The following is a 27,065-nucleotide window of genomic DNA, read 5'->3' on the forward strand; positions in this document are numbered from 1 at the left end:
TGGGGGAGGCAGGATTTATTTTTTAACCTTGCTCCCTTTCTTTCACAGCCCCCGGGTGCTGTTCCTGGTACACAGCCATTGCTGCCCAATTCGATGGATCCCACGCGACAGCAAGGTAAACCCAGCAGAGGAGGGTCAGGCACTGATGCTCCTCATTAGCTGTTCATTCGGGACCCAGAGTGGTTGTGGTGCCGTGTAACACCTCTGCTTTCCTCCCCCCAGGGCACCCTAACATGGGCGGCCCCATGCAAAGGATGAATCCTCCGCGAGGGATGGGCCCCATGGGTCCCGGTCCGCAGGTAAGCCCGGTGCCAGAGCACATCCTACAAGCCATGGCAGCAACCTCCAGGGGCTCAGAGGGCTGGGAGTTCCCCCCCCACACCCTATGCCCCCATTAGTGTTAATGCATTTTGCATTAGTCTTGCATCTGGAAATCCCTCCTTTTAACAGGAGTGAGGTCTTCCGAGCTCATTAAGGGTATTGCAGCCTCCCTCCTGCCCTTCTGTCAGAGGGGATGGCACTTAGCTCTGCACCAGAGCAGCCTTTGAGTGCATTACACTGCCTGCCTGGGAAACAGTTACGACCCTAACTGCAGGAAAGGGAAAGGAGGCTTGCATTTGAAATTAATAAATAAAAAGAAATGGAAAAGATCCCTTTAGCAAAGGGAATAAGGCTTTCCCCTGCGAGGTTCCCCTCCACCTGCCCCTCCTGCTGCCTGCTTGAGCTCTCTGTTTCAGGAAAGGGGAGTAAACTCTTGAAATTAAGCAGATCTGGGTTAATATATGCTGTCGTTCCCGTTGATTCACTTTATGGAGTGGCTTGTTGTTGACTCACTCCTGTTTGTTCCTTCTACGAGACTTCAAAACCAGATTACCATATTTTGGTTGGAGGTTTATCCTCTCTGCATCGTCGCCTACGAGGAGTTTGTAGCGCGAGGATCAGAGTCTGTCAGGAGACGAGCGGGCGCGCTGCAGTTTTGTTTTGTTTTTCCCCCGGAGACTGTTGAGATAAGTGAATGTTGTGTAAAGAGGGAGTTGTGTCATGTCTTTAACACCAACCTGAGGATGCTGCTCAGGGCTGCTCGGCCGCGTCCACCCAGATCCATCCTAAAAAACCTGCGCGAGCATCGTTTCGCAGGCGAGCCCTCCCATAGCGCTGCTGCCGGGCTTAAAATCCTCCTTTCCTGGAGGATTACACCCAAAAAGAAAAAGAAAAAAAAGGCATTTGCAAGCGTGGCCTGTGCCAAGGCGAGTGGCAGCGGCTTGCCCGGGGGAGGCTGCTTCCCACTCGCAGAGCTCGCCGAGAAACTTGGAAGCGGTGAGCGCGCTGAGCGCCGCGTGGGATGGCGGCGGCTCCGGAGCCGGCTGGAGTTGTGAAATGTTCAGAGCTTTATTTTTGACTCCACCGTTCCCTGTGTATGTACATTAGGGAGAGGGTTGTTTTTTTTTTTTTTTGAAGAGGCAGCCTTTCCCTGGAGAAGCGCTGGGCTTCCCAATCTGGCACCCGCAGGCGCTGCCTCCCTGCAGCCATCCAGGAATCGGCGCCTGCGCTGGCAGCCTCCAAAAATACCCACCCAGACCCAGCAGCCCCTCACACCTTGTGTGCCCAGGGCTTGTTTTCCTTTAAGCTTTGCATTGGGACCTTCCTAAATGCTTCTCAAACGATTCCAGAGGGCTGCAGAACATCCAGCCAGGACATCCAGGCGTCCTGACAGCAGCTCCGTATTGCACAGCATTGATGAATCATCCCTTTCAGCTGATTGCTGCTGCCTTTTTTCCCTTTAAGAGTCCCATTTGTATCTATGCAGAAGCCAGGAGAGGGTTTGCCAGTGCCAGTATGAGGAGGGTTTGTAGCTCTCTGGTTTTGGTGGTGCCTTGCCCAGGTCGCTCGGCACAGCTGCGTTCCCTCCTCACCCTCCCTGAGCATCTTTCAGCTGGCTTCGTTTTCCAGCCTTTCAGCTCCAATTTAAAACGCTGAGCCTTTTTTTTTCTTTTTTCTTTTTTTTTTTTCTTAAACAAGGGGCTTGATGCGCTGCTATTCATTGTAAATGGCTGAAATTTCAATCAATTAAGGACTTGGTGGTAATTTGTTTGGGGAAAACCCTTTTCTGCCTCTTCAAAACAAACTTTGGTGATGCCCTTAGCAATACACCAAGCACTGGTGTATCCATAAATCCAGGTAAAAATTGACAGCACTGAAGTATTGTACTTGAAATCCAGTCCAGAGCACTCCAAGGGGCTGTGGTGTAGGAAGTAGCCAGCCATCCCTTCTCCTGCTGTAGCAGATTTTTCTTTAAATGGCAGAAACACAGTCCAAAAAGATGCATTACAGAAGAGAGGGAGGTGGGAGGGGAAGAGCAGCAACGCGACCTAAATCTGGCTGCACGTCGCCTGGAGGGCACAGGGAGCAAAGCACAGACCAAATGGAGCGCAGCATTTGGGGGGATTCCTCTTCCTCCACTGCCTTGGGCTTGGCTTTGTACTAGAGCTGGTTTTAGGAGATGAGGGATGCAGATCTGAGGCTCCCAGTCCCAGCTGGAGGCTAAGCCAGGGAGGAGTAAGGCAGGAGAGGAGGCCCAGGGGGCTGCCTGCCCCCACGGCTGCAGATCTGCTCCAGGGGATGGAGCACAGAGCTAGGGAGCAACAGAAAAACAAGCTTGGCTTGGTATTCCCTACTCCAGCAGTCATCCAGGGAGCAAGGAGTGCTCCATCTCAGGAGGAGCTCATGCAGCCTTTTCTCATCCTTACACTGCAGCAGGAACCTTCCAAGTGGTGCCTTTTCTCCTCCTCCTCCTGCCCCTGTTTTCTCCTGCACAAAGGGAAAAATCCAAAAGGCTGTTGCTGGCGCTGGGGGCTGTGAACAGAATAGTCTCCTGGAGCTGGGAGGGGGATGTTTTCCCTCCACAGAGAGCGGGGAGGGGGAACTTTGGGGCACAGCCTGGCTCCCATCCATATTCAGCTGCCTGTTTTCTTTTTTTTTTATAAACACAATCGCCTCTTATGTTCATCATCATTATTTTTTTTTTTTAAAGCTCATTTTTGCACACAGACCCACTTGTTTTTTTGTTTGTTCGTTGGCTTTTTTCCCCTTTCTCTTGTGTCTCTGGTGTCCCTTCCCGTTCCAGTAGACTGACCCTTGGTTATCGTTGCAGAACTACGGCAGCGGCATGAGACCTCCACCCAACTCCCTAGGTCCTGGCATGCCTGGAATTAACATGTAAGGCAATCCCCACACCGGGAGGTTTCACCACTGAGCTGGGATTGCCTGCAGAACAACACAACATTTATTTTTTCCCCTGTTTAATTTTGTCCCCAGGGGGCCGGGCGCTGGCAGACCGTGGCCGAACCCCAGCAGTGCTAACTCAGTGAGTATCCCAGAGCAGGAGCAGGGTGGGTTGGGAAGTGTCCTGCAGATGGGATTAGCTGAGCCCTGCTAATGAGAGGGGGTTCCTGGGATGCCCATCCAGGCTGAGGGGGCTCTGATGGGATGCAGCCCATGGCTGATCCTGTCTCTCTTGTCCTTGCAGATCCCATACTCTTCTTCATCACCTGGTACATACGTGGTGAGTCCTCCTGCCCCAGCTGTCTGTCCTTTCTTTGGGGGGAATCAGTGCCATGGGAGGTGACTGGGCTGGGTTTGGGGGTTCAGAGTTTGGAGAGGTGTTTGAAAACACAGGAGTGTGTGCAATGCTCATGTTTGCACCTCTGACCCCGACTTGTTTCCACAGGGTCCGCCCGGCGGCGGTGGCCCTCCAGGGACACCCATCATGCCCAGTCCTGCAGGTAAGGGCCCCCTGAGACCCCTCTCTCTCCAAGGCCATCCCTGCCTTGTTGGAAATGACCAATTTTTGTGGCTTTTGGCTTTCTGGGAAGTGAGTGGCTTGGGCTTCTTTATTTCGGGATCGCATTTTGGGATGTTCCTACATCCCCCTGTGCATTTGGATGCTGTGGGGCTCAGGAATTACCTCCCCACTCTTCCCAGCCAGGAGTTGAATTATTTTTCACAGTTGAATTTCTGTGATTAAAAACTTTGTGGATCTTCATTAAATACAAATTAGCCAGAAAATGGTGGTAGTTAGAGGGAATTTTGGGTGATAAAATACAAAAGAATGAGTTCAAGTGGCATGAGTTTGTTTTAATTAAGAAATGAATTAATCACCCGACTTACTGGGCTTCACTGTTCCACAGATTCAACAAATTCAAGTGACAACATCTACACAATGATTAATCCAGTACCGCCCGCAGGCAGTCGATCGAATGTAAGTCTGCTTTCTAATAATTTACATATCAGATACCATAACAAATCATAATTAACTTCATCAGTTGAGAGTAAAGCAGTTTAATTGATTTCAGCCATTTGTTACAAAACAGAAATAAAACAAACCATCAAAAAGCGATTAACTCTTGGGCGACTTTCTTAATTTTTTATGCTTATTAAGAGAGCAGCAGTCATGCTGCTCCGGCCAAGGTGCTGGGTTTTTTGGGATATGGGCAACCCTAAATCCTGTGGAATGCTGGTTGGAATGCTGTGCTGCAGCTCTAGGTCTGCCATCCAGCCAGATTTTATAGGTGAACCCACAGGACCATAAACCCTGCAGCCTTGGTGGGTGATACAGCCCCAGGTTGTGCCAGGGAATGTTTAGATGGGATATTCAGGACATTTTTTCATGGAAGGGGTTGCCAGGCATTGGAATTTGCTGCCCAGGGCAGTGCTGGAGTCACCATCCCTGAAGTGTCCAAGGAATGTGTGGATCTGGCACTTCAGGGTGTGGCTTAGTGGTGCTGCTGAGTTCACTGTTGTTCTGGGTGATGTCGAAGGACTTCTGCATCCTCAACAATTCAGTGATTCTACGATACCTCCCTCCTTGCCCTGCCCCAGAGGGGATGGCTAGGGCAGGGACAGTGCTCAGGAGCCACCCTGGCAGCTGCTGGGGTTGTTTTGTGGCTGATTTTGGTTTTGTTGCCTCTTCCCTGGCAGTTCCCGATGGGCCCCGGCTCTGACGGCCCCATGGGCGGCATGGGCGGCATGGAGCCCCATCACATGAACGGATCATTAGGTGAGCCATGATGGTCCTTCATCCCCTGGGGACACTGGCACAGCATCCCAGTGCCTGCTCCCCTCCTGGGGTCAGCCCCCAGTGCTCAGAGCAGAGCCTCTGGGTGGAAATCAGCAGGGCTGTGGGGGGAACAGGGCCATGGCTGCAGGCCCAGTAAGACTCTTCTCCTTCCTCTCTGCAGGGTCAGGAGACATAGATGGACTTCCAAAAGTAAGTGTGGGGTTGGTTGCAGGGTGGGTGGGTATGTGGGCTCTCCCCTTTCCTCAGCACTGGGGTGCTGCTGTGACCCTGATGGATGGGGACACGGGGGATGTGGCTGGGGTGGGCAGGGCTGTGTCCTGTCCCTCTGGCATTTTGGGGGGTCCCGCTCACCACCACCCTTCCCATCTCCCACAGAATTCTCCAAACAACATAAGTGGCATTAGCAATCCCCCGGGCACTCCAAGAGACGACGGGGAGCTGGGAGGCAATTTTCTCCATTCCTTCCAAAATGACAATGTGAGTGAGTGCCTGCCTGGGGATGGGGTACAGACCCCAAGGTGTCCCAGAACTGGGGTGGGTGGGTTGGCACAGTGGGTGCCTTTTGGACTTGGGTTCTGCCGTGTGTGGGCTGCTCCAGGACAGAAAAGTGGGCAGGAGGGAGTAAGATGGGGTGGAAGCTTGGGGTGTGTGGTGGGATGAGGGTGCACAGGTGGAGAGGAGCTGGTGCAGAGGTGGCTGCGCTGGCCTGGCTGATTGGAGGCTCCGTGGGTGGCTGCAGACATCCCTCCTCTTCTCCCTGTTATTAGCAGCATATACACATGTGCATGTTAATTATTTGTTTTAAATTGCATCTCGCCCCATACTGCTCTGATGATTTTCTTCCTGGAAAAGCAAGTTACAGTGCAGATTAGGCCCTGATAAATTGGAGTCTCCAGCATATCCTCTCTTCCTGGTTTATTAGATCCAATTAGGTTGCTGTGTAGTTGTCATCAGCCTCCTTTTGCAGCCCTCTCTTGGATGTCCAGGGCTCTGACCCGCCTGCTTTCTCACCGTGGCTCTGTCTCTCTTGCAGTATTCCCCCAGCATGACGATGAGTGTGTGATTTCCCTCCCCCTCCTCCTCTCCAGGATCAAGAGAGTCAGCTGCCGTTCGGAGGATCTCAACGAATTATGCAAGAAGAAGAAGAAGAAGAAGCTAGGTGTATGGGCAGGGACACGCGTGGCGGGGGCCAAAACCCCAGGTTTAGTTTCATGCAATAAAAAGGCTGAACTTTTTATTCCATAAAACATGAAGGACAAAACTTAAAATATTTCAAGACATGACAAGACCCTTCTTTGTGCAGAAGGGTTTATATATGTACATGACACTTCTTTTTGGAAACAAACGGAAGCCTCTAGCACCCAACTCCGATCTCTTTGCTTTGTTCTTTTAAATAAAGACAGAAACCGAACCTGTTGTATGTTTGTGCCGTGCGACACCAGGAAGCTAGTCTAGATATGAAATCATGTTGTCTCTGTTGTAGTCATTTTTTTAAATAAACTGGACAGTTTACAATGGTGGTTTTCGTTCAGAAGGCCTGTTTTTCTTTTTTTTTTTTTTTCTTTTTTTTTCTGTTTGGGGTTTTTTTTTCCCTTGTATTTTTTGGGTTTGGTTTTGGTTTTTTTTGGTTTTTGTTTTTTGTTGTTTTTTTTTTTTTTTTTGTTCGTTTGCAGCACAACGCTTCCTCCTCCAGTTAACAAGATCTGCTTTGGGGAAGAGACTCCACCACCTCGTTATAAACTTGTTAACGCAGGTGACCCCTTCTAGGATCACATCCTCGAATGAATCGTGATCTTGCTCTCTGTGACTGTGGCATGCACTGTGTTAGTCTTTCCCCCCCTCTGAGTACAAGAAGAAATCTCTTGTCCCTCCTTTCCCCAGAGTCCTTCAGCTGGTTCACTGCAAAAATTGATTTTTTTAATAATTTTTTTTAAAAATCCGCTGGAAAAAAAAAAGGGGGTTAATCTGACCTGGGACTTTGAAACTGTGATCTCCAGCTAACTTTGGGATTTTCTGGGGGTTTTATTTGCTTTGGGGGTATTTTGCAGGGGGGGGTTATTTTCTTTAGAGATGTGCTCTTGTCAGGATTTCACTTACCTATGATTTGGAACTGGATGGAGATATTTTTTAAGGAATTCTTGTTGTTAAAATGTAACCTTGCTATTCTGTAGGCTCGCTCTGTAATAAGAAAATAAAAATTAATGGCAAGCATCAAAGGCCCTTCCTTCTGGTGGGAGAGGAAGGGACGAGCCAAGGCGGCGGGTTGGGATCTCTGTACATGACACTACCCTGTAGTTTGGTCTTGGTTTTTCTCCAGCTCCCATTTCTGCTCCATGTATATCATATTCTGTAAAATATTCTCTCCCTTGGATTTGACCTTTGTGCGGATTATTGAAAGCATTGTATCTTGTTTCAGTGTTTTTTCTTACCTTGTAGTCTGGTTCAAAAATTACCGAGAGGGGAAAAAAAAAATAATTATTATACATTGTAGTTTGTGTATGATATTTGTTGATAATGTTTTATTAAAGGGATGTCTTTTTTCCGCACCCCTTCATTGAAATGTTTTTGGGGGACATTTGGCTTGTTTTTATTATTCTGACTGCAAGACATGAGATGACAAAACAACTTTTTTTTTTGTAGTGTGTAATACGAATATTTTTTTTTAATGTTTGCCTTCTTTTTCCTAGGCATTTTCATTCTGCTTTACCTGTAGAAAGTCAGGAGGGAGGGAGGGGCGGGTGGGATGGGGGGGTCTGAGGGTGTCAGTCTCATAGTTACAGTCAGGTTAATATTTTCCAAGTAATGCAGATTTGTTGCATTGCATACCCTGGGGCTCCCCAAGGAGTCAGATTTTTACCTTTTCCACTTTACATCTTGTTCAGGTTTGGGGGGGGGGTTTTCTTTTTTTTCTTTTTTTAAAATTTTTTTGTTCTGATGTAAGGAAATGAAAGGACCGGTTTTAATGTATTTTAAAATGAATAGGTAAATTATTGTCTTCATTGGTATGGGATGGTTTTTTGAATGAAACGGTTCCCCCTCCTCCCCCCTCCCCCTGCTGTAATAAATATCAACATAAACATTTGATTTTGGTGCTCTGCAGTTTGTTCCTGGTGTTTGCTGCCAGACCCAGGGTGGGAGTTGGGTATTTTTTTCCAACCTTTATCAAGAGCCAAACCCCAGATTTGGGGTGTGGGAGCAGAGGTGATGCAGAGCTGAGGTGGCTTTCTAGGGGGTCTGGCTGAGCCTGGGAATTCAATATCCCAGAGAGATTCAGGATGCAGTTAGGACTTGGGTGAGTGAGTTTTGGTTTTTTTAAAGCATTTTGATAATTCAGCCTAGAAAATGGTCCATGCTGTCTGCACTGGGCTGAGGATGTGCCGGGCAGGCTCTTGCCCTCCCCACACCCAGCCCATCAGCAGACAGAGAGGGATGTTTTAGGGGCTGAAAAGGGAATTTTTTGGTACAGTTTCCCAGGCTTTGCTCGTTAGAGGCTGGAGGAGTTCCCCAGGCTTTGCTTGTTAGGGGCTGCAGGAGTTGGGATGCCAGTGTGATGATGGAGGCTGCTCTGCTCTGCAGCAGCATCCTAAGCCAGGAGCTGGGAGCTGCTAATTCCCTTTTTGCCAGAGTCCTGCACTGCTGGGAGGTAAGAAAGAGAGAGGAATACACAAGTGTTGTTTGTAAATCTGTAAATATTGAGCCTGCAGTGGGGTCTGTGACCCCCTCCTTGGGCATGAGCTGCAGTGCGGGGTGGGTGTGTGCACCACTGCAGGAACAAACAGCTCCAGGAGCTGCTGGGGATGGAGAAACACAGGCAACCCAACCTGGTTCCCCAACGGGCAGCATCAGAGGCTGGGGGAAAGACTGGGAATTTTTGGACTTTTGATGGGTGGTTGCAAGTGCCAGGTGCCTGGAATGCTCCTGGAGCTGCTGTGTGAGACTTGTTCTCTCCCTTGGACTAGTTGGGGCAGGACGTGGCTGGCTGGGGGCTCTCCCTCCTTGTGGGAATGTTCAGGTGTGGGCTGTGGGTTCAGGGGGCTCTGGACCATCCTGGAGCTCTGCTGCTCCTGGGGAATGCTCCCAGCTGGCACTGGCACCCACAGCCACATCAGTGCTGGAATTCCAGCAGCTAGCATGGTGTGATTGTGGATGCTCCTGGAGCAGAAGGGCTGCCTGTTATGTTCTTGTGGGGCATAGAAAAGTCCTTCCCGTTGGTTCTGAAGGGTTACAGGCTGGTATGATTAAATATCACCATGAAACTGCCAAGTTCCCTCCTCGAAATGTCTCCTGAGCCCAGCCTCAGGGATAATTGTCTCCCCCATTAGTTTTCATTAAATTAAATGCAGGAGGAGGATCAGAACAACCAGGGGCTCCAGGCTGAGCACGGTGTGTACTTGTTGGCAGGATGTGTGCAGCCTGTGGAGCTGGATTTTGCAGTGGGAGCGGTTCAGGGGAAGGGAGTGTGGAGTGGTGGAGAGCTCTCCTGCGGGCAGGCAGGCTCCTCTGGGTCCTGCAGAGCTCTGCTGCAGGCAAGCCAGGCTCCTCTGCCTCCCCATCTCGGGCTCCTGCCACCCCATTCTTGCATGTTCTGCTTCCCTGGCTGCTGTTCATGAAAAGTTAATGCCTGGCCCTGGTCCGTGCGGAGGTGACGCCGTTCGTCTGCTGACGAGCCTTTATAACTTATTGATGCCAGCCCAGATGTGCTTCTGTGACCCATTGTTGGGCTCCCCATCCCACCTCCCTCAGCTGGGCCGGTTCCAGCAGGTCACCCTGGAGGAGCTGAGCCATGCACAGAGTACTTGGGAAGGCAGCAGGACACCGGGGGCAGGAGCAGGGGCTGCCTGGTTCAAGGACCACGACATGCCCACCTGAGCATCCGTGCCAGGTGCCAAGCTGGGAGCTCTGCTCACCCCCACCTTGAGCTCCCCTCCAGGCCCTCAGAGGAGCACTCCCTGCTCGAGGATCTGCTGTTCCTTCCAGTGACACAACTACTGCTTGTCCCTGGCCTCAAATGAGAGTGGCTGTGCCTCAGCAAAGCAGGGACATGGCCTCACAGGTTTGTGTAGGATCCCTGATGCTGCACACAACCCTGGAGCCTTGTTTTCTTGCTCACCATCCCACATCTCCCTGCTCCAGCTGTTTTTCAAAACTCCCTTCGCTCTGCCTTCGTCCATCCCTCACTGTGCTTGTGCTTTGTCTCAGCTCAGCTTGGACACAGCAGGGTTCCAGCTTCCCTCAGCCTCTCCCCTTCAACTGCCTGCCCTGATAGAGATGTCTTTGTTGAGAGGTGAAAGCAGCTGAAGGGACTCTGCCTCTTCCAGACAGACCATCCCCATAAATTCCCACACCTACTAGAAGCACATGAGACGTTTCACCTCTACACAACCCCTCCCCACCACAGCTGCTCTTCCACCAGGCTTCCTCAGGGAAATTCTCTCTTCAGGAATGCTAACAGGCAGCTGGCTGCCCTACAGGGCTTCCTCCCTAGGACGGGTAATGACCCGAAGCTGGAAGAGCGAGGGGATGTCAAGCAGGGTCCGTGTGACACAGCAGGAAGCCAACAGCCCGAGAAAGAAACACCCACTGCGTGTGACAGGCTCCACAGAGCACAGCTCTGTTAAAATGTATTCCCAAACACCTGGGTGCAAATCACAGACCTGAGCAGATTTACTCGCAGCTGAATGAGGTGTCCCTCGAGCAGGCAGGATAAACACGATGCAGAGCAATGCAACACTTAGGGGGCTTTTTCTCCTTCAAGCACTTCTAACTATGGGGGGATTTGTTAATTTAGCTTGCAGCCACTGCATCCCAATTTACGGGGTGCAGTCGACGATCTCAAATATAACTGGTGAATGTTGCCAAAACCTGCAGAGAGGAGCTGCCTGATGGACTGGGGCTGAAACACACAACTGGGGTGTTCATCCAGATGGCCAGGGATCACAAAGCACAGACCAGCCTCTGACACAAGACACTGAAGTGAGATGAATCTCTTGGAAATGTGCTCTTCCACACCTTAAAATAGCGCAGGCTGTCCTCTCCCTTCCCATGTGCTGGAGGGTATCAGAACTGCAAAACATTCTACATTTGGCTGCAGCTAATTTAGCTTTCATTTTACAAAACCCACACTAATCCCCCCATGTTAAAAAGAATACGCTTCCTGCTCAGTTAACTCTGTGTGGCAGGAAGAAATTCTTCCTTTGTATTTTTAGAAGCAAATACCAGCTACAGACACCAAAGTTTCCCTGCTACATTCTACACCACTTTCCCCAAATGCACAGGTCTCTTCATCCAGGATTGGGGGATAAAAGGACTGCAGTTCTACAGATCCAACAAAGCAATCCCTCCGATTAAGTGCTTTGGGAACTAAGCACAGGGCAGCACGACACATCCCACAGCAGCCAGGAGTAAAACAAAGTCAAAGGCAGGCAGAATGAAAAAGGCTCGTGGCTCAGGCTTTCCCCTTGAAGCTTTGTAAGTCTCTTCTGCATTCAGAGGGACTCAAAGCAACCTCGGGAATAGGTTTGAGTCTGGCTCTGTGCAGAAGCACACTGAGAGCAGAGCCTGCGCAGACGAATAATGACTGGCTTATGTTCTTCCCAGGCAATGGAGGAAGAGTGCAGGAGGATGTATCTGATGGCTTCTCTAACCCAAATCCAGAGGTGAGCCCCTAAAATGAAAGAGTTTCTTCATGCACTGTTTAGTTTAAAATAAAATTTTACTTTCAGTAACAATATAATTTATTTTTAAAGTAAATTAATCCACCTTTCTTTAATTATATGACGGTTCTGGCAAAGAGAAGCAGCAGGTACAGTTGGTGAAGTATTTTCATTTGAGCTGAATTTCACACAGTTCCATGCAGATACAGTGCCAGAAACTTCTTGAATGTGTCTGGCTGAAAGCCAGAAATTCCAGCGGGCTTCTGCAGAGAAAGACACGGATGCTCAGTTTGCAGTGAAGTGATTAATGTAGACAAACAACGGCTTTAAACATGCTTGAATAAGACTTTCAGGCATGGCAGCTTCCAAATTGTGCTCTCCCTCCCCAGAAGGGTTTGTGTGGGGGTACTTCCACTGGTGTCAATCTCAGAGGGCAGAACCCCTTTGCCTGTGAGTGAGATGCCCTCCCAGTATAACCAGTACTGGCAGCCCTGTGCTCTGTTTAGTCCCCAGAGAGGCTGGCGGTCGCTTGTGAGCGCTCCCTTCCTCAGGGCTGGTTTTAAACAAGCACATGATGAGATGGTGGATTACAGCTGGGGGTGTCTATGCAGGAGCTCATGTTAAGCTTGGCATGTCACACATCAGCACTACAAATACTCAGGAACTGGCCCCCTCAGAAACACCTGCTTAGGTAAAAATGAGGCCAATGTCCACTTCAGCTGGTTTAAAACCTGCTGCAGCTCTGTGCCAGCTCCCAGACCCCTAGCTCTGGTGAAAGGACAGCATTTCCACAACCATTTCCCAGGTTTTCCTTACCACAACAACTCTTTTCTTGACTTCTGGGACACACTGGGCTCTCTCATACAGGTTCTGATCAGAGTCAATCCAGACTAGATTTTTTACGCCATCATTAGAGACAAGGTCTGTTGTGTTCAACTGGAACACCATGAACTGGAAGAGCTGTCCATCTGTGCCAACGCTTTGCACCACTACTGGCTGCTCCAAAACCTTGGGATCATTCTAGGAAAAGAAGGGGCATGTGGGGGAGAATGTTTCAAGAGCTAGTTACAACAGAAATTGTATAAGTACTTGCTGATTCTGCATCTTTGGGTTGGTTTAAAGCCAAGATTTTAATAAATATATTGTTACCTTGCCCAGAAAATTACTCTAGTCAAACTAGTTTTGAATGCAGATTTTGTATTTTAATTAAAATTCCTCCTTCAGCCAGCAATGAAGTGTCAATTTGCATACTGAGCTCTGGGATGGGTTATAGTTTTACAGCTGAACTTGCTCCCTGGTTCCTGCCCATACCACCCTGCTGCATCACAAACATGCTCATTGCTGAGCAGTGGATTTCTGGATTTCTGGAGGTTGGGTTTTCACCTCTGGATAGGGAAGGTTAGATGTGAAAATTACTGTGAGGAGCTTTCAGGCCTGGCTGCAGCAGCAGAGGAAGGAGAGAGGCACAGCAGCCTCCCATACGTACCCCGTGGAGTGCCTTGGCCTTGGCCAGCGCGTTGCCAAAAGCAAACATCAGCATTTTAGCACGGAGCTGTTCTGGTCTGAACCTGTCAGTGCAAACGTTGGCAGACTCCAGGAAGAACAGGGTGTGAGGATGAGAGTAGGGATAACCATCTCTGAAACCTAAAGGGCACATACTCATGTCAGAAACTGCTCAGGAAGACACTACTCAGCCAAGGTTTCTTCCCATTATCTTCAGGAGCTGTTCAAGTAGTTTGCTGGGGTTTAAGTTCTTGTCCTCAGTCCTGCTTAGGCAACAAAATAGTCACCACAGGTCTGGAGCACTTGCACTACAAACCTGTGCCCATTCCTCTGTCCCCTCATTCCCACACACTCCCTACTCTCAGCTGCCCCCAGAAGGACAAGGACTCCCAAGTTGACCCAAACACAGACAATTACCATCAACACTGACCTGTATCATTGAGCTCTTTGTACACATTCACCTCCTGAAGATCGATTGTAGGTGCAATGGGATAGAAGGTCTCCAGAACATGTTCCTTGGTGGCCAGGATCTCCTCCTTGGAGGCTACTGGTGGAATTGGGGTCATAGAGTTCATGAGTATTCCACTTAGGCCACGGACCTGAAGGAGGGTGGATTCTGGGGAGGGAAATTAGGCTACAGTCAAACACTGGTGAAACAACATCAGGAAAAGATGTACATTTCCTTCTGCCAGTCTGTTCTGCAAGGCTCACTCTCTCTCCATCACCACCAAACCCATCCTAAATAGTAGCTCAGCTGTAGGTTTTTCTTCTAAAATGCCAATGTTAATTGCTAGGGTTAAGTTCTTAACTAAACATCCTTAGAGGAACAACAGCACTGACTTAGGACACATGAAAATAAACAATCAGGCCTAAGACACTGGTTCCCTTCTCCCACCATCTTGTCACCTAATAATCTCCTCAGGGACAACATCCTACCATCATCCAAGGCTGCCCATGCCAACAGAAACCAGAAACATTTAAACCAGAAAGAATTTCCTGGTTCTAGAAATTATTTAATTTTTCTCCAAGTCCTCAGCCTTAAAGCCAGGAGCTTTGCTATCCCTCTTATCTTACAGAACTAAATGCTTCCACCACAGCAGCAACTGACCTCTTTCCCACGTTGCTGCTATCCTGCAGTTTCTAGCCAACATCCTTTTACTCAGAGAAGGATACTTCCCAGACATTGACCGGCATATATGTATCAGGTTTTCAAACAGCACCGGGCTGTAAAACAAGAAAGGAAACAGTTACATAAAAATGAGATCATAATAACAGGCAGATGCTTCTGGGGCATGAATGCTGTAAAATTACTGTATGTACAATATATAATGGCATAACACTCCCAAACAGTTAACAGAGATTGCAGATTGGTATCACACACACCAGGCCTGTTTCAAGTTGGCAGAGGTATATGCTTATAATTATTTTTAAAATTGATACTCTGCATCAGCTAGGAGTAGATCTGGAGTTGAAACAGAGACATTGGCCTGAAAGCATCTTTGATCTATCACAGTATTTATGTCAGTGCTACTGTCAATATTCAGAATTGGGTTTTATTTGTTGCTTTGGCTGTTGGTTTGTTTGACAATCTGGTCTTACACAGCAGACCCTCTTTCCACAGAAGAGCTGTGTATGAATTTTCTCTGTAGCGTTTAAAACCTCCCCTTCAGCTGAGGACTCACCAATATTTTTCCCTCCTGGGAGCAGCCTCTGCCGTGTCCCAGAGCCGTGCGTGGGACACCACATGTTTCGCCCTCTCCTCGAGCTCCTGCAGCCCCAGAGCCGGGTTATCCACAATGGCCTGCACGGCTGGGGGCAAACCTTCCACCAGCTTCGTCTTGGTGAGCCACTGCGCCTGCCGCACGCCTGGAACACAACCCAAAGGGTCTGTCATGGGACAGTGCTGATCCCTGCCAACCCAAACCACTCTAGATGTGACCGAGGCTCATGGCAGCTCATGGGGCTGGGCAGGCTCTACACAGCCCGTGTTTTACACTCAGTGCGAGGAGAACCCTTGGCAGGAGCGCTGGGGAGGGGCAGCGCCGGGGCAGGCGGGGTGTGTGTACCTTCCAGCATGCGGACACCCTGGTGGCAGATGAAGCAGCCGCGCTCCTTGTACAGCGGCATCTCCTCGTAGCGCGGCCCCGGCGAGTGCCAGGGGTCGTGCCAGCCCCGCTCCCAGGGCGGGAAGCGTGGCCGGGCCAGGCCGGGCACGTAGTGCAGCCGTTCCGCGTATGTGATGGTGTCCAGCTCCACCTGCTCCCGCACCGGCCGCGGCTCCACCATCTCCGCCAGCACCTCGGGCGGCGGCCCGCGCACCGTCCAAGGCGTGCGGGGAAGCGCCACGCGGTGGCGGGGCCGCCCCCCGCGGGTGACGATGCCGCGGGTGAGGCCCCGCGCCGCCGCCGCCGCCGCCGCCACCCCCGCCCGCCTCAGCACCGTCGGCCCCGCCGCCATCGCCGCCATCCTCCTCCTCCTCCCGCCGCCGCCTCAGCGCCCGCCCGCCGCCATCTTGGCGAGGGCTCTCCCCCGCCGTCACCCCCGTGACTGACGGCGGCGGCGGCCAATGGCGGGCAGGCGCGCCCCGCCGTAAGGGAGGGTCGGCAAATTTCCTGGCGGGTGAGGGCAGGCGCTGGGTTGGTGACTGGGGAGGTGGGCGGGGAGAGGCACCTCCTCGCCTGCGGGGCGGGGGGGCACTTGAGAGACCGTCCCTGGTTGGGAGCCGGCGGGGCGGGCACTCGTGTCCCGGGGCTGGGGCCGCTCTGCCCCGGCCGCGCCCGGCCCGGCCCCCGGGCGCGCACAGTAAGTGCTCGGGGCTCCGTAAATCTGTGCGACCCCGAGCCCGGGATTCACCCGCGGCCACGTCGGGTTACCCCCCATTCACAGCCCCTGGGTGCTCCGGGTCCCTGGACAGCGGACGCGGTGGGAAGCCGAACCAGTCGCCTTTGGTTCTTTCTTCCGTTCCCCGCCCCCCTCCTTAAAATAAGTGTGTTTCTCTTACAGGGGTGAAGGTTAGTTAATTAATTGACCTTGACAATGCAACTGCTGGAAGCGCTAAATGTTCGCTTCCTTCGCTTCGTCACCCGTGGCTTCATAATTTCCTGTGGGCCGCTTTGTGTCCAGGGGATGCGGACACAAGTGCGCTGTGAGCAGCCTTAACTCGGCCGTGTGTAAAATCAGCGGGGTCTGCAGCATGACCTGAGCAGTGTCCAATGGGTACAACTCGTTGGGAAGCAACGGCAGCGAGGGATGAAATCCTGTGCTGCTCGGCCTCCCCTACCTGTGCGTTTAAAGCATTATATTCGAAGCCCATAACCAGTGTTGTTTGCCCGAGACTTTGCCCTCTTTGCCTCGAGTGTCTCGGCTCTGAACGCTGCTTTCAGCTTGCTGCCCTTCCCTGTTCCAGACCCGCACAAAACTCAGGCCACATCTGGTGCCTGGGTTTGTCACCCATTGTCCTGGTGCCTGGCTTTGTCCCCCTTTCTCCTGGACACAGCAGCAGATTTTTAAGATGTTTCTGCTCCGGCTGACCAAGCGGCTCTTTTGTAGGAAATCAGCGCGGCGGAACGAGCAGGATTAGAGGGTTTGGCTGGGCAGCCTGTCTGGGGAGGAGGGCCTGGGGCTGGGTGAGGCTCTGCTCTGGGCTGGTGGCGAGGTCTGGCGTATGTGCAGAGGCGTCGAGCAAAAACCGCTGTTGCAAACACACATCAGCCCCAGGTTTTCAGTTAGATACACGTGCGACATGCTCGAGAGACATTTTCTCAGTCCTGCGAAAACACCCAGCTGATGAGCACCCACTGCTTTTCATCGTGCTGGGTTTGATGCAGGGCTTGTGTTTTTTTTGCAGGCAATGGGTGACAACGAGCAGGACTGGCTGGCTCTGAGGCCCCAGGAACCTTCTCCATCCCAGTGCTGCGGCAGCGGCTGCAAGCCCTGCATCTACGATGCGTACGAGAAGGAGCTCGCACAGTGGGAGAGAGCCAAAGCAATGCAAGACAAAAGCCTTCTCATGGGAAAAAAGGAGCAGGTCCATTTATCTTCATCACATCCTGGAGCCTGTGCTTTGATCGTACTTGTTCGGGTGTGGGGTTGTGGTGATGGGTGAGGGATGCAGGGATAAATTCAAGTGGTGCCTTAAGAGAGGGCTGTAAATGCAATTCCCCAAACTCAGCCTTCGCCCTCCCCCTTGGCCACTCTCTCCCTGCTGTAATGTGATTTTCCAAGTGTAGAGTTCTCCCTGGTGTCGCATTACAGCTCTGGCTCTGCAGCTTCTCCTCTCCCAGTTTCCTCGGAGAAGCCTTGTTTTCTTCACCTTTCTCATCCTTGCCTGATTTTTTAGACTCGTATTTTGATGCTGAGAAAAAGCTGTGTTGTGTGTGGTGGAGCAGTTTTCTTCAGAGTGTAATTTTTAAGCCTGTCAGTGCCCTTTTACATAAGATTAACTATGCTGGGTCAAGCAAAAGAGATCAGCTGAAACAACTGACAATATTTTCTGTTCACTGTGGCCATCAGCAGGCTGCAAAGTTGCCCCCAAAGCAGCGCTTGGCTCTTTTAGCAGAATTATTTCTGTTTGTTTCCAGACATGAGAAAATGATCACAGTGAGTCATAATAGGATGACCTTGCTGTAAGGTGTAAAAAAATGTAATTTAAAAAGATGGTGGTGGGGAGAAATGCAAGATCCCAAAGTGCACGCTGCAGAACATGATAATGAATCAGCAGAGAGCTGGAATTTGAGCTGGGCCTCAGTGTTTGATACACATCCTGAGGATCTCTGGCACTAAATTAGCACGCACGTTTGCTTCCAGAGAAAAATGAAATAATAAAAGACACCATCTAACCAAGTAATTATTTATTGTTGTTCTTGCAGAGCAATAATTCAGAGCTGAATCCAGATACATTCACTGCATTCAGCGTGAGCTCGGTGGAGCAGCTGACAGAGGACACCTACCAGTACAAATTTGAATTACCAGGAAAGAGCAGCCTGCCATTGAGTTTAGGACAACATATCGTGTTAAGGTATTGTTCTCTGTGCTAGTTAAACAGTCTGCATTATGTAACCTAATATGTAGGGTTTTGTCAATAGACAAAGGCTTCATAGCAGGCAAATCATGATTTCTGTGCTTCCACAATGACACAGATGAAAGAGCTCGTGAGCTCGCTGCCTCTACTAATTCTATGGTAGAAGCTGTAGTTTTCTTCAGCATTATCCCTGCGTTGGTGGCTCAGAAAGAACTAGGTGTGATTAAGAAAATACATTTGCAGAAAGAGAGGTTTAAAAGAATAGATGTTACAACAGATTATTTACTCCAGCGTGTTGGAATGAAGACAATGAGCTGCTCTTGCCCCAGAGCTCAGTGTTTTAGGCCCTGTGTCTTGGGGTAACTCAGCACCCCAGTACCCAGGCACTGCCTGACTGATTTCTAGCAAAACAACCCTCCTATGTAGTTTGCTGCTTGCCAGGAAGGGGCCACTTGGGGAAAGTTTCTGTCTCTGAGCCATCTGTGGTGATCATTGCCAGACAGAGCAAGTCCTGTTAGGATGCTATTGATGTGCATCTGTTGACGTCCCTGGTACGTTCAGGGCTGGTGTGTGCAGCTGGCTCTGCTGGCAGCACGTGCTCCTCCCTCCAGCCCTGCCTCATCACACAGCACAGAAAAAGGTTTGGTCACTTCAATCAATTCCCGTGGTCAGTAGCAAAGAGCAGGGTGGATAATTCCATGGAAAGGGAAGACTTACAGGAAAATACAGTCTATATTGACAAGGCCCAAGGTCAAGGCTGTGCCTTGGCTTTTCTTATTTGATTACCAGATGCAGAAAGTGACCCCAGCTCAAAAGGAACAGCAAGCTTAAGTGTTTTCTCTCCCCTTTGCCACTCTTGCATGTCTTTACAAAATCCCTTTCAGGGGTGTGTCCAGGAACTGGATGTGGTACAGCTGAGGCCACCACTGGGAAAACAAAAGGTGCTATTAGCCATTATGTTCCCCCTGGATTTTTGCCTCTGGAAGGGAAATGTTTTGCATCTGTGCACAGGCTGGGCCACTGGGAAGAAAACCTGTCCCCCAGGGAGCTGCAGGAGCCCTCCTGATGACCCAAGTCACAGGGGTTTCCTGTTTCTCTTCTCAGAGGAGTGGTGAATGGTTTGGAGATCCAGAGAGCCTATACTCCAATTAGCCCCAGGAATGCAGAAGGTTACTTTGAAGTTCTAATTAAAGTAAGTAAGTCTGGACAATATGGATTAGAGTATAAGGTGTTTTCTTTAGGAACCAAGCATGCTGTCAGTGTTTCAAGTGAGATTCTCTCAAATGCCTCATGAATTGTTTCTCTGAGGTTTTGAAGCATTTGTGCTTTGCTGATAAAAATTGCAGTTTTTCCCACAAAACTGAAAGCAGAATACGTTGATACACAAACAAGTGCTTTGTGAAGCCCTGGGATCACTTGGGAGAGCCCCTTGGATGGAAAGATGTGTCCATTCCACTTCTTTCATTTTGCTTTTTCAGGCTGTCTTTGAAATCACAGCCATTTGTCAGCCCAGCTGAACCACTAATTTTGGGAAATGTTTGCCCTTATGCTCCCCTCTGTATTTTTTTTGAAGAACCCCTCTGTCAGTGGGCAGCTGCTCCTGGTGTGCTGACAGGGCTCTGGAGCTGCAGTCTGTTTTGTGGCCCACAGGGCAGAGAGGTGTCCCACAGGCACAAGGTGCACCTGATGAGGTGGATATGGTGGCAGAGCCCATTTTGGACAAGTGTCCTTACCTTTATGGAGTCAGCCACAAAATGCTGGTTGAGTTCAAAAAGATTTTTTTAGGAGATTTGGCTTGAAATCTGTCTCACGTAAGTCTTCAGGGTTCTCATAAATGATTATTTTGTGTGGCAAATACTGTCTTGAACATTTTTCCAATACTGCATCTGTATGTCACTAGGGACTCAGGGCAGACACAGACTTCAGTACAGGTGTGAAATTCAGAATGCTGGGTATCCCAGGTGGCTTGCAGAGAAGGCCACTTGTCCTCTGCCTGTCTTGCAGGATTTTGTGTTTCTGGGGTTTATTATGCATTGTATGTTCGAACACAAACCCTGCTCTTTAGAAAAGTGAACAGCTTCTCTAGGACACCTGTGGGAGGGTCATTTCCCCATTCTGGTGGCAATTGGTGTGTGGTAGGGGAGAGAAATGTTGCATTAATAGGATACATTCATGGGATGACTGTGAAATTTCATGTATAGCGGCTCATTACTCACAGGTTTTGCATTTCAATAATAATAGTAATGATTGTAATGATACCTTTCCTTTATATAGAACCTTTCATCCCAAAAGGAGCTATAGTTATTCTCTGGCAGTGACAAAAGAGGTTGGTAACACCCAGTGTAAAGCAGCCATTTTTATAACTCACTCTGTAGGTTGTGGTATATTTCACACTATTGAGGCAATTTTGGAAAGTAGTATATTATTATTACTATGCAATCCAAGCACTGTTCAAACCCTTCTGTCTCCTGTTATTACAGCATTGCATTTGTGATACTACAGTTAAAGAGTGAGGGAGTTGCCATTTACAGAGTATAACCCTCTTTTTGAGTGATTTTATAATGTTAGGGTTTCTCTCCATGTAAAATGAGGCGTGGACGTTTTACTCCAGGAGATAATTTTTTTCTTTTTATTTAGAAAAACTCATTTTAAACCCACTCAATCACTTTTTGCTTCAATTTTTTGGAAATAATTTTCATGAAAGAAGGATTGTTTTAGTTTCCATTACCCCAGTCCTTTAGGAATAGGCAGTAAGTGGGCCTGACTTTTCTGTTCTTGCCTTGGGTTTCCAGATGTATTTGAAGAAGGGAGGTAAAAAATTTGCTTCTTTGAAGCAAGTACACACTCTTTGCACAAGACTTAGCACCTGCCCAGAGCCTTCTAAACATAAAAGAATTCTGACAATAACTCAGAGGCTGGATGTGTGTGTGATTTACCTTTTGAATGTAACAAGTGGTGCTAATACTTCTTAATATTTCAGGTTTAAGTGAGAGGCTGGGAAGGGAGGAGCATCTGTGTTCTTTCTTAGCTAACACTGCTTGCAAGCACAAGCACAGGCTCCCTCACTTGCTTTTTCTGAGCTGCTTTGTGGTTCACCAATTTTGTTTGCCTGCAGTGCAGCTTGGTGGCCAGCCAAGGCACTGGGGTGTGGAGCCGGGCTTCTCTCCAATGCCTGTGCAGGAAATACCCCCAAATACGCTTCTTTTGTGTGGGCTGGAGTTGCCAAAGGCTTGTATCACATCCCATTTTCTGACCCCTGGTTGTGTTGCTCTTCCCCAGGCTTATCCTTGTGTGCTGCAGCTTTGGGCTTTTCAGCTCTTGCTGCTTGGGCCAGTCCTGGTTCTCTGGCCCCATCTTGCACTGTGGCTGCTCTTTTGCTCCCATTTTTCTCTTAAAACATTCAGTAGTCATACATTCAGGGCATGGATAGCAACATGACTGCTTGGACAAGCCTTTCATTTTCCAGCCTCTTGTCCCTTCTCTGTTTCCAGCAAGCACTGAGCCCTTCTCAGTCATGAGTGAGATCAGCATTCCTGCAGGCAACAGCCTGGATAATGTTGTTTGTGCCTGGTAGAAAGTGAGGCAGGTTTTTTGCTCGTGTTTTTCTTCCATGTGGCCAACATTAACATATTCTCCTGGAACTGTGGAGGCATCCCTCAGCATCCAGATGATCTGTTCTGAAAACAAAGAGTTTTACAAATGAGAAGCCCGACTTTGGGTCACTAATTGTATCAGTGCAGCATCTGAGAGACTGAAACAAAGCAAGAGCTATGTGATGTTTATATAACTAACAGCACCCAGAGGGCATTTCCAGACCCCATACCCTGAGATTTGGAGAACACTTGAAGGCCTGCACTGTGCTTTGCATTCAAGACACTCTTCTCTGTGTGCTTTGTAAGCAAGAACTCTGATAAGCTTTTTCCAGTTTTGGAAATTCAGGCTGCATGAGAGGGGGGTTGTGTTTACATTATATTCAAGCTGGAGTGGTTCCAATATGATTTAATTTAAATGTCTTTGTTTTGGGTATAACTTCGAGTTATTTTTCAAACAGAAAGATCTTTCTTTCTTTTTTAAAAACACGGAATGTTTTTTGTCCCCTTTTCATTTAAATGTAGATAACTTTATAATCGACTTTAAGCTGGGAAACTTTCCAATGGAGTATAATTATTCTTTTCTTTTGTGCTATGTTTTTTATTAGTGCTATGAAGCTGGGCTAATGTCACAATACATAAAAACGTGGAAAAGAGGAGACGTGGTCTTTTGGCGTGGGCCGTTTGGAGGGTTCCCATATCAGCCTAATAAGGTTAGTTCCTAAGAGCCATAGGGTGCTTCAGCCTGTGGCAGCAAGCTTTCTTCAGTACTCTGAAGGGAAGACATCAATTTGATTACTGTTTTCATGATTATTTTAGAGACTTCCTGGGTTACTGTACAGTGTGACAGCATTAGCAGTCAGTTGGAGCACCTGCTTGAGCTGCAGAATATTTAAGAGGGAGAGGAGGTGGATGGGAGACAGGAAAATATTAGCAAGGCTCTGTGTTCATCACTTGCATTAGGAGTTCCTGATGTGCCTAACAAAGGGAGCTTTGCACCAGCAATGAGTGTGGATGGGGTTTTGCCTGGTTTGACCCACATCTCTGTGTTGTGACTGAGTAGGGCTGAAGGGGAGGTGTTAATCTTCCCTCTCTCGGGTATTCCCTGAGCTGTTGAGGTGTCAGGTCTCTCCCCAAACGCTGATCCCACCTGCCAATACCAGGCTGGCTGCAGGGAAAGGCAGATCTGGTTTCAGGGGGAGGCTTCTCACACACACTAATTCAGTTACTTAATTCTGACCTTTCAAATGAGGAGCAAATTTGAAACCCAAAGCTTTTTGGGGTTTTTGGTGGATTTGTTTTTGGGTTGTTTTATTTGGTTTTTTTACCCCAACAAAAATAAGTAAAATCTGAGAGGCCAAGCTCTATGCAGAGCAATTGTTTCCTCCAGAGGACATTCAGGATTTTTCTTTGGAGCAACCAAGAGAAACCCAGGGAGCATTTCCAGTGGAAGAAAACACACAGTGGGTCAGCAGACAGTAATGCAGAATTGAAACTGAAACATGAATTAATTGAAATCAAGGCTAAAATTAGGATAAATTATATTTGGATAAAATCCAGTTTCGTTAGATTTGATGTGTAAACCCTTAAGTGCTATATGTAATCCTTTGCAGAAAAATACATTTTGGGATCTGAATTTACCAGATTTTAACCTTCTGGTATATTGTTTCTCAAGAGACCCTTTACCAGGATGGCAGCAAGAGGAACTCTCCATGAGCACACCCATTTCCAGCCACCACAGCTCATTCCAAATTCTCTGTTTTGTTGTTAGCATGGAGAACTCCTCATGCTGGCTTCAGGCACCGGCCTTGCACCAATGATTCCTATCCTCCAGTCCATAACAGATGATGAAGAGGATGAAACCTTTGTAACTCTTGTTGGCTGCTTCCCTACCTTTGACAGAATTTATTTAAAACCTCTTCTGCAGGACTTGGCTCGGTACTGGAATATCAGAATATTTTATGTCCTAAGCCAGGTAAATAAATGGATATGAAGTGTGTTTGTGTGAGGGTTCTGTGTGCTAGATGAGCCTCTGCCTCCTCCACTTTTCCAGAAGCATGAGCTTAATTATTTCCCAGTCATCCAGACTAATTTGTGATCCAGTAGCTGCTGTTCTTAAATCTGCTACATGTACTCACGCTGCTACTAGTCTGGAGAATTTTGGGGAAGTGGCCATCACTGTTCTCTCTGCCTTCCTGTTCTGTTGGGATGGACCTGCTGTTCCACAGTCACTGTTGGTTATTCCCCCTATTTCAGACAGTTGTTGCTGCACCTAAACAACAAATAAGCTGGTTTTTCCTTCCTAATACCAGTGCCTTAATCTGTCCTTACCTTCCATTCTTTGCTCATGGCTACAGCTCTCCTCTGGTGTGCTAGCACCAACTTCCCAGCAATTATTTTTCCTTGCTGACCCATTTTTAAACTTCTAAAAGTTGTTTCCCCCTCTGTAAAATTACTTTTCTGCCACATTCATGGGATGAGGGCATACCTCTCAATGGTCTTACATTTTGAGCAGTCTTTTTCATTTCTATTTGGTCCCAAAGTTGCCTGTGTTCTGCATGGATTTGATGGTGAAAAATTATTTCCGTCAGAAATGAGGATTCATTGCTGGGAGGATATAGAAAGAATTATTTATGCTAAGGGAATGAATCCCTTTGCATTTTTAGTTTCTCAGATGAATCATTTCTTGTATCTCTCACAGTGGAACTGTCTCATACATTCTGTTCCACATGTGGCCTTGGCAAGATGAGATTTGGTAGAGGGGAAAGTTCTGGTGACTTGGGCACCCCCTCAGCTGCTCTGTGGGAGCATAACCATAATTATCTCTGGTGACATGGCTTAAATACCCTTTTCTGGGTGTTTAAACTCTTTGACTGCTGTCTCAAGAGCATGAGGAGGTCTTGAAATTCAATCAGTGAAGGGCACGAAGCCCACCTGACCCCTGTCAACACTGTCTGCCCCTCCTCTCTCCCTTTTTCCTCCTCTCTTAGTGGGTTTGTGGTAGTCCAAGGCTGACTCGTGCATCCTCCCTCTTGGGATTATGTATCTGTCTGTATTTCATTGTGCTGCCTGTCACCACCACATCTGAGCACCTTCTGCTCCTGATTAATTGCAGCAGGGGAGTCCCTGCTGGATCCAGCACCACAGGATCTGACACTTCCCCTGGGATCAGAGCTGTATTTGGAGCAGAGCTGGCTGCTTTCAGCTTTGGTCAAGGGAGATGGGACTGAAAGAGATTTGGGAATGGGGGAGGCAATAGAGAGGAATAGACTTGGGACTTGGGAATAGAAAGGTGCCCTGGGAGGTGTTCTCCATGGAGAAGGTTCTGCAGGGTTTATTAGTGATAGTTACACTCTGGTTTTGTTCAGTCCCCTCTGAGCAAGGGAAAGATTTCATCTGGGCTTGGGAAGAGGAATGCAGCTCTCAGGAAGGGTCAGTGTTACCCACATGGTGTCACAAAGGTGAAAACCATCATGTGCACTACTCTGAGGGGAGGAGAGAAGATTCAGCTCTAAGCAGTGTTGTCCTTTTTTATGTCACACACAGCAAACCTTTCACTTTTTCAGGAATCTTCACTGGAAAAACTTCCTCAGAGCTACCAGGAAAACACGTACGCTGGTCGTCTCAATGAAGACTTGATGAAGACAATAGTAAATTCCTGTCGAAGAAAGCCATTTGTACTAATTTGTGGCTCTTCTGCATTCAATGAAGATATGAGTAGATACTTGAAAGCTGCAGGAATTGAAGAAAATTCCTGTTTTGTCTTTTAGCAGTACATTCCTGACCTGAGGAACCTTAGGCTGAGCCTTGGATGTCCTTATTTCTTTGCGGACATTGCACAAAATGGGCCTGCTCAGAAGACTGAGCTCCTTGGAGCAACTATTGGTTGATCCTCACTCTGGGGTGTTTTAAGGAACAGGTGCAATTCCAGAGTGGCTGGTACGTGGTGTGCCACCCATACCTCAGGGACCAGCATGGCAATTTTAATGGAAATATTCAAGTGCAATTTTAGGAGAGAGATCTCCTAAGGGGGTGCTAGAAAGCATCCATGCACACAGCTCTACTGTAATATGAAGATTGGTGACTTGCTTTGCAATCTGTGTTATTCTGCAGTGGTTGTGTGTCCTGTTAGGTGTCCAGAGGAGAGATAAAATCCTCAGGGGTCCTTGCCAGGACAAGGGGACAGTGGAGTTGGAATCATTTTGGTTCTGTCATGTGCAGGCTGGTGTCAGGCAAGTCCCTTCAACCTCACTGTGCCTCAGTTGCCCATTGTACAGTAATACAGAGAAGGTGGCACTAATGTCTGAGAACAGCCTTTCCAACTATATATGGAAAAAGTATCCATAAGGATGGAATGACACATTCTGTCTAGTGAGAACTGAGGCAGGCTGAGCTGCTGTCCTGGCACAGCCTGTGTCACCTACCCTGTGCTTAGCCCTTGAAATACTACCTGGGGAGACAAAGAACACATCCTAAAACTGGGAGAGTGTGGCTGGGTTGTGGCTGCTGTCTGTCAGGGAGGATGGTTGTTTGCTTCCATGTCCCCTAAGTGTTGTATCATAGCCCTGGCTCATTAAATTGAACCTCTTTACAAATAAGCAGCTGTTTGGTGTTGTCACAGGATTCTCTCAGGTGCTGAGGAGGCTCCCTAAGCATACAGGAGCACCACCTGAGGAGGGAAAGCTGCATGGGGTCTGCTGGGGTGCTTCCCTGTGGGACAGGGAGCAGAGCCTCAGGGATGGCAGCCTGGCACAGCACCCAGCCTGGGCACCTGGTCCTCGTCCTCTTTTTTTCAGTCCAAAATGCTGCTGCTTTTCCTCTGAGGTATCTGCTGTCCATTCTTTTACCTTCTCAGACTGCTGTGTTTAGCATCTACACCTGGAAATACAACTTTCCTGCACACCTTTTGTTTTTCTGTTTATTCCTAGTTCATCCTGTGTTGGGTTTTTCCAGGCTGTGTCAGATGGTTATTGCATTATCATTCATGTTTCTTTTGTACCTGTGTCTAACACTGCACCTTACACAAAGGAAATGTAGTTTGTTACTCAAAACCCACAATGTGCACTGAAGTGGTGGCTTGATTCACACATTTGGGAGAGAGTGTAAGTTCCCTTTGCACTGCTGAGATTTGTCTCCAGTTACCAAATGCCTGGAATTAATCAAGTGTAGCTGCAGCTTTTATGTTAACTTCCTTGGAGAAAGGGATGACAAGAAAGCCATCT

At 48.6% G+C, this 27,065-nt stretch overlaps 3 protein-coding genes across 7 annotated transcripts in view; 2 read left to right on the forward strand and 1 right to left on the reverse strand.

The window, feature by feature from the left end:
* Positions 1–7,623, forward strand: part of SSBP3 (single stranded DNA binding protein 3) — a 53,896-nt gene extending 46,273 nt beyond the window's left edge. For both annotated transcript variants that reach the window (XM_056497612.1, XM_056497613.1), the window contains 11 exons: positions 49–115; positions 223–299; positions 3,152–3,216; positions 3,316–3,364; positions 3,527–3,562; positions 3,728–3,782; positions 4,188–4,258; positions 4,978–5,056; positions 5,238–5,266; positions 5,453–5,554; positions 6,111–7,623. In XM_056497612.1, coding sequence (XP_056353587.1) covers positions 49–115; positions 223–299; positions 3,152–3,216; positions 3,316–3,364; positions 3,527–3,562; positions 3,728–3,782; positions 4,188–4,258; positions 4,978–5,056; positions 5,238–5,266; positions 5,453–5,554; positions 6,111–6,140 — 660 coding nt within the window. In that variant the 3' untranslated portion in view covers positions 6,141–7,623. The remainder of the gene's footprint in view (positions 1–48; positions 116–222; positions 300–3,151; positions 3,217–3,315; positions 3,365–3,526; positions 3,563–3,727; positions 3,783–4,187; positions 4,259–4,977; positions 5,057–5,237; positions 5,267–5,452; positions 5,555–6,110) is intronic.
* A 4,164-nt stretch (positions 7,624–11,787) lies between these two features.
* MRPL37 (mitochondrial ribosomal protein L37) lies at positions 11,788–15,705 on the reverse strand. Its single transcript, XM_056497808.1, has 7 exons — positions 15,300–15,705; positions 14,916–15,099; positions 14,342–14,457; positions 13,664–13,849; positions 13,217–13,374; positions 12,547–12,750; positions 11,788–11,993 (listed from the first exon to the last, which is right to left on the reverse strand). Exons 1-7 carry the CDS (start codon positions 15,697–15,699, stop codon positions 11,916–11,918), a joined length of 1,326 nt encoding a protein of 441 aa, XP_056353783.1. The 5' UTR covers positions 15,700–15,705; the 3' UTR covers positions 11,788–11,915.
* LOC130256305 (NADH-cytochrome b5 reductase-like) lies at positions 15,594–26,743 on the forward strand. 4 transcript variants are annotated; one of them, XM_056497809.1, is made up of 7 exons: positions 15,594–15,852; positions 17,081–17,260; positions 18,102–18,250; positions 19,358–19,445; positions 22,452–22,556; positions 23,615–23,818; positions 25,410–26,743. In XM_056497809.1, the coding sequence occupies exons 2-7, from the start codon at positions 17,084–17,086 to the stop codon at positions 25,611–25,613; spliced, it is 927 nt and encodes a 308-aa protein (XP_056353784.1). In that variant the 5' UTR covers positions 15,594–15,852; positions 17,081–17,083; the 3' UTR covers positions 25,614–26,743. The 4 variants fall into 4 exon arrangements, with proteins under 4 accessions (XP_056353784.1, XP_056353786.1, XP_056353785.1 ...); XM_056497811.1 differs by lacking the exon at positions 15,594–15,852 and adding an exon at positions 15,941–16,244; XM_056497810.1 differs by lacking the exon at positions 15,594–15,852 and adding an exon at positions 15,947–16,035.
* The last annotated feature ends 322 nt before the right edge of the window (positions 26,744–27,065 follow it).

Source organism: Oenanthe melanoleuca, chromosome 8 (genome assembly GCF_029582105.1).
Source record: "Oenanthe melanoleuca isolate GR-GAL-2019-014 chromosome 8, OMel1.0, whole genome shotgun sequence".
Lineage (NCBI taxonomy): Eukaryota > Metazoa > Chordata > Aves > Passeriformes > Muscicapidae > Oenanthe > Oenanthe melanoleuca.

Excerpts from the sequence above, each read along its gene's own strand:
- MRPL37 (XM_056497808.1), bottom strand. The coding sequence starts at position 15,699 with ATGGCGGCGATGGCGGCGGGGCCGACGGTGCTGAGGCGGGCGGGGGTG. Across the intron at positions 15,100-15,299 it reads GGGTGTCCGCATGCTGGAAG|GCGTGCGGCAGGCGCAGTGG; the intron begins GTACACACACCC and ends GTTGTGTTCCAG. Across the intron at positions 13,850-14,341 it reads AGCAGCAACGTGGGAAAGAG|AATCCACCCTCCTTCAGGTC; the intron begins GTCAGTTGCTGC and ends TTCCCTCCCCAG.
- LOC130256305 (XM_056497809.1), top strand. The coding sequence starts at position 17,084 with ATGGGTGACAACGAGCAGGACTGGCTGGCTCTGAGGCCCCAGGAACCT. Across the intron at positions 22,557-23,614 it reads TCCCATATCAGCCTAATAAG|CATGGAGAACTCCTCATGCT; the intron begins GTTAGTTCCTAA and ends TTTTGTTGTTAG. Across the intron at positions 23,819-25,409 it reads TATTTTATGTCCTAAGCCAG|GAATCTTCACTGGAAAAACT; the intron begins GTAAATAAATGG and ends TCACTTTTTCAG.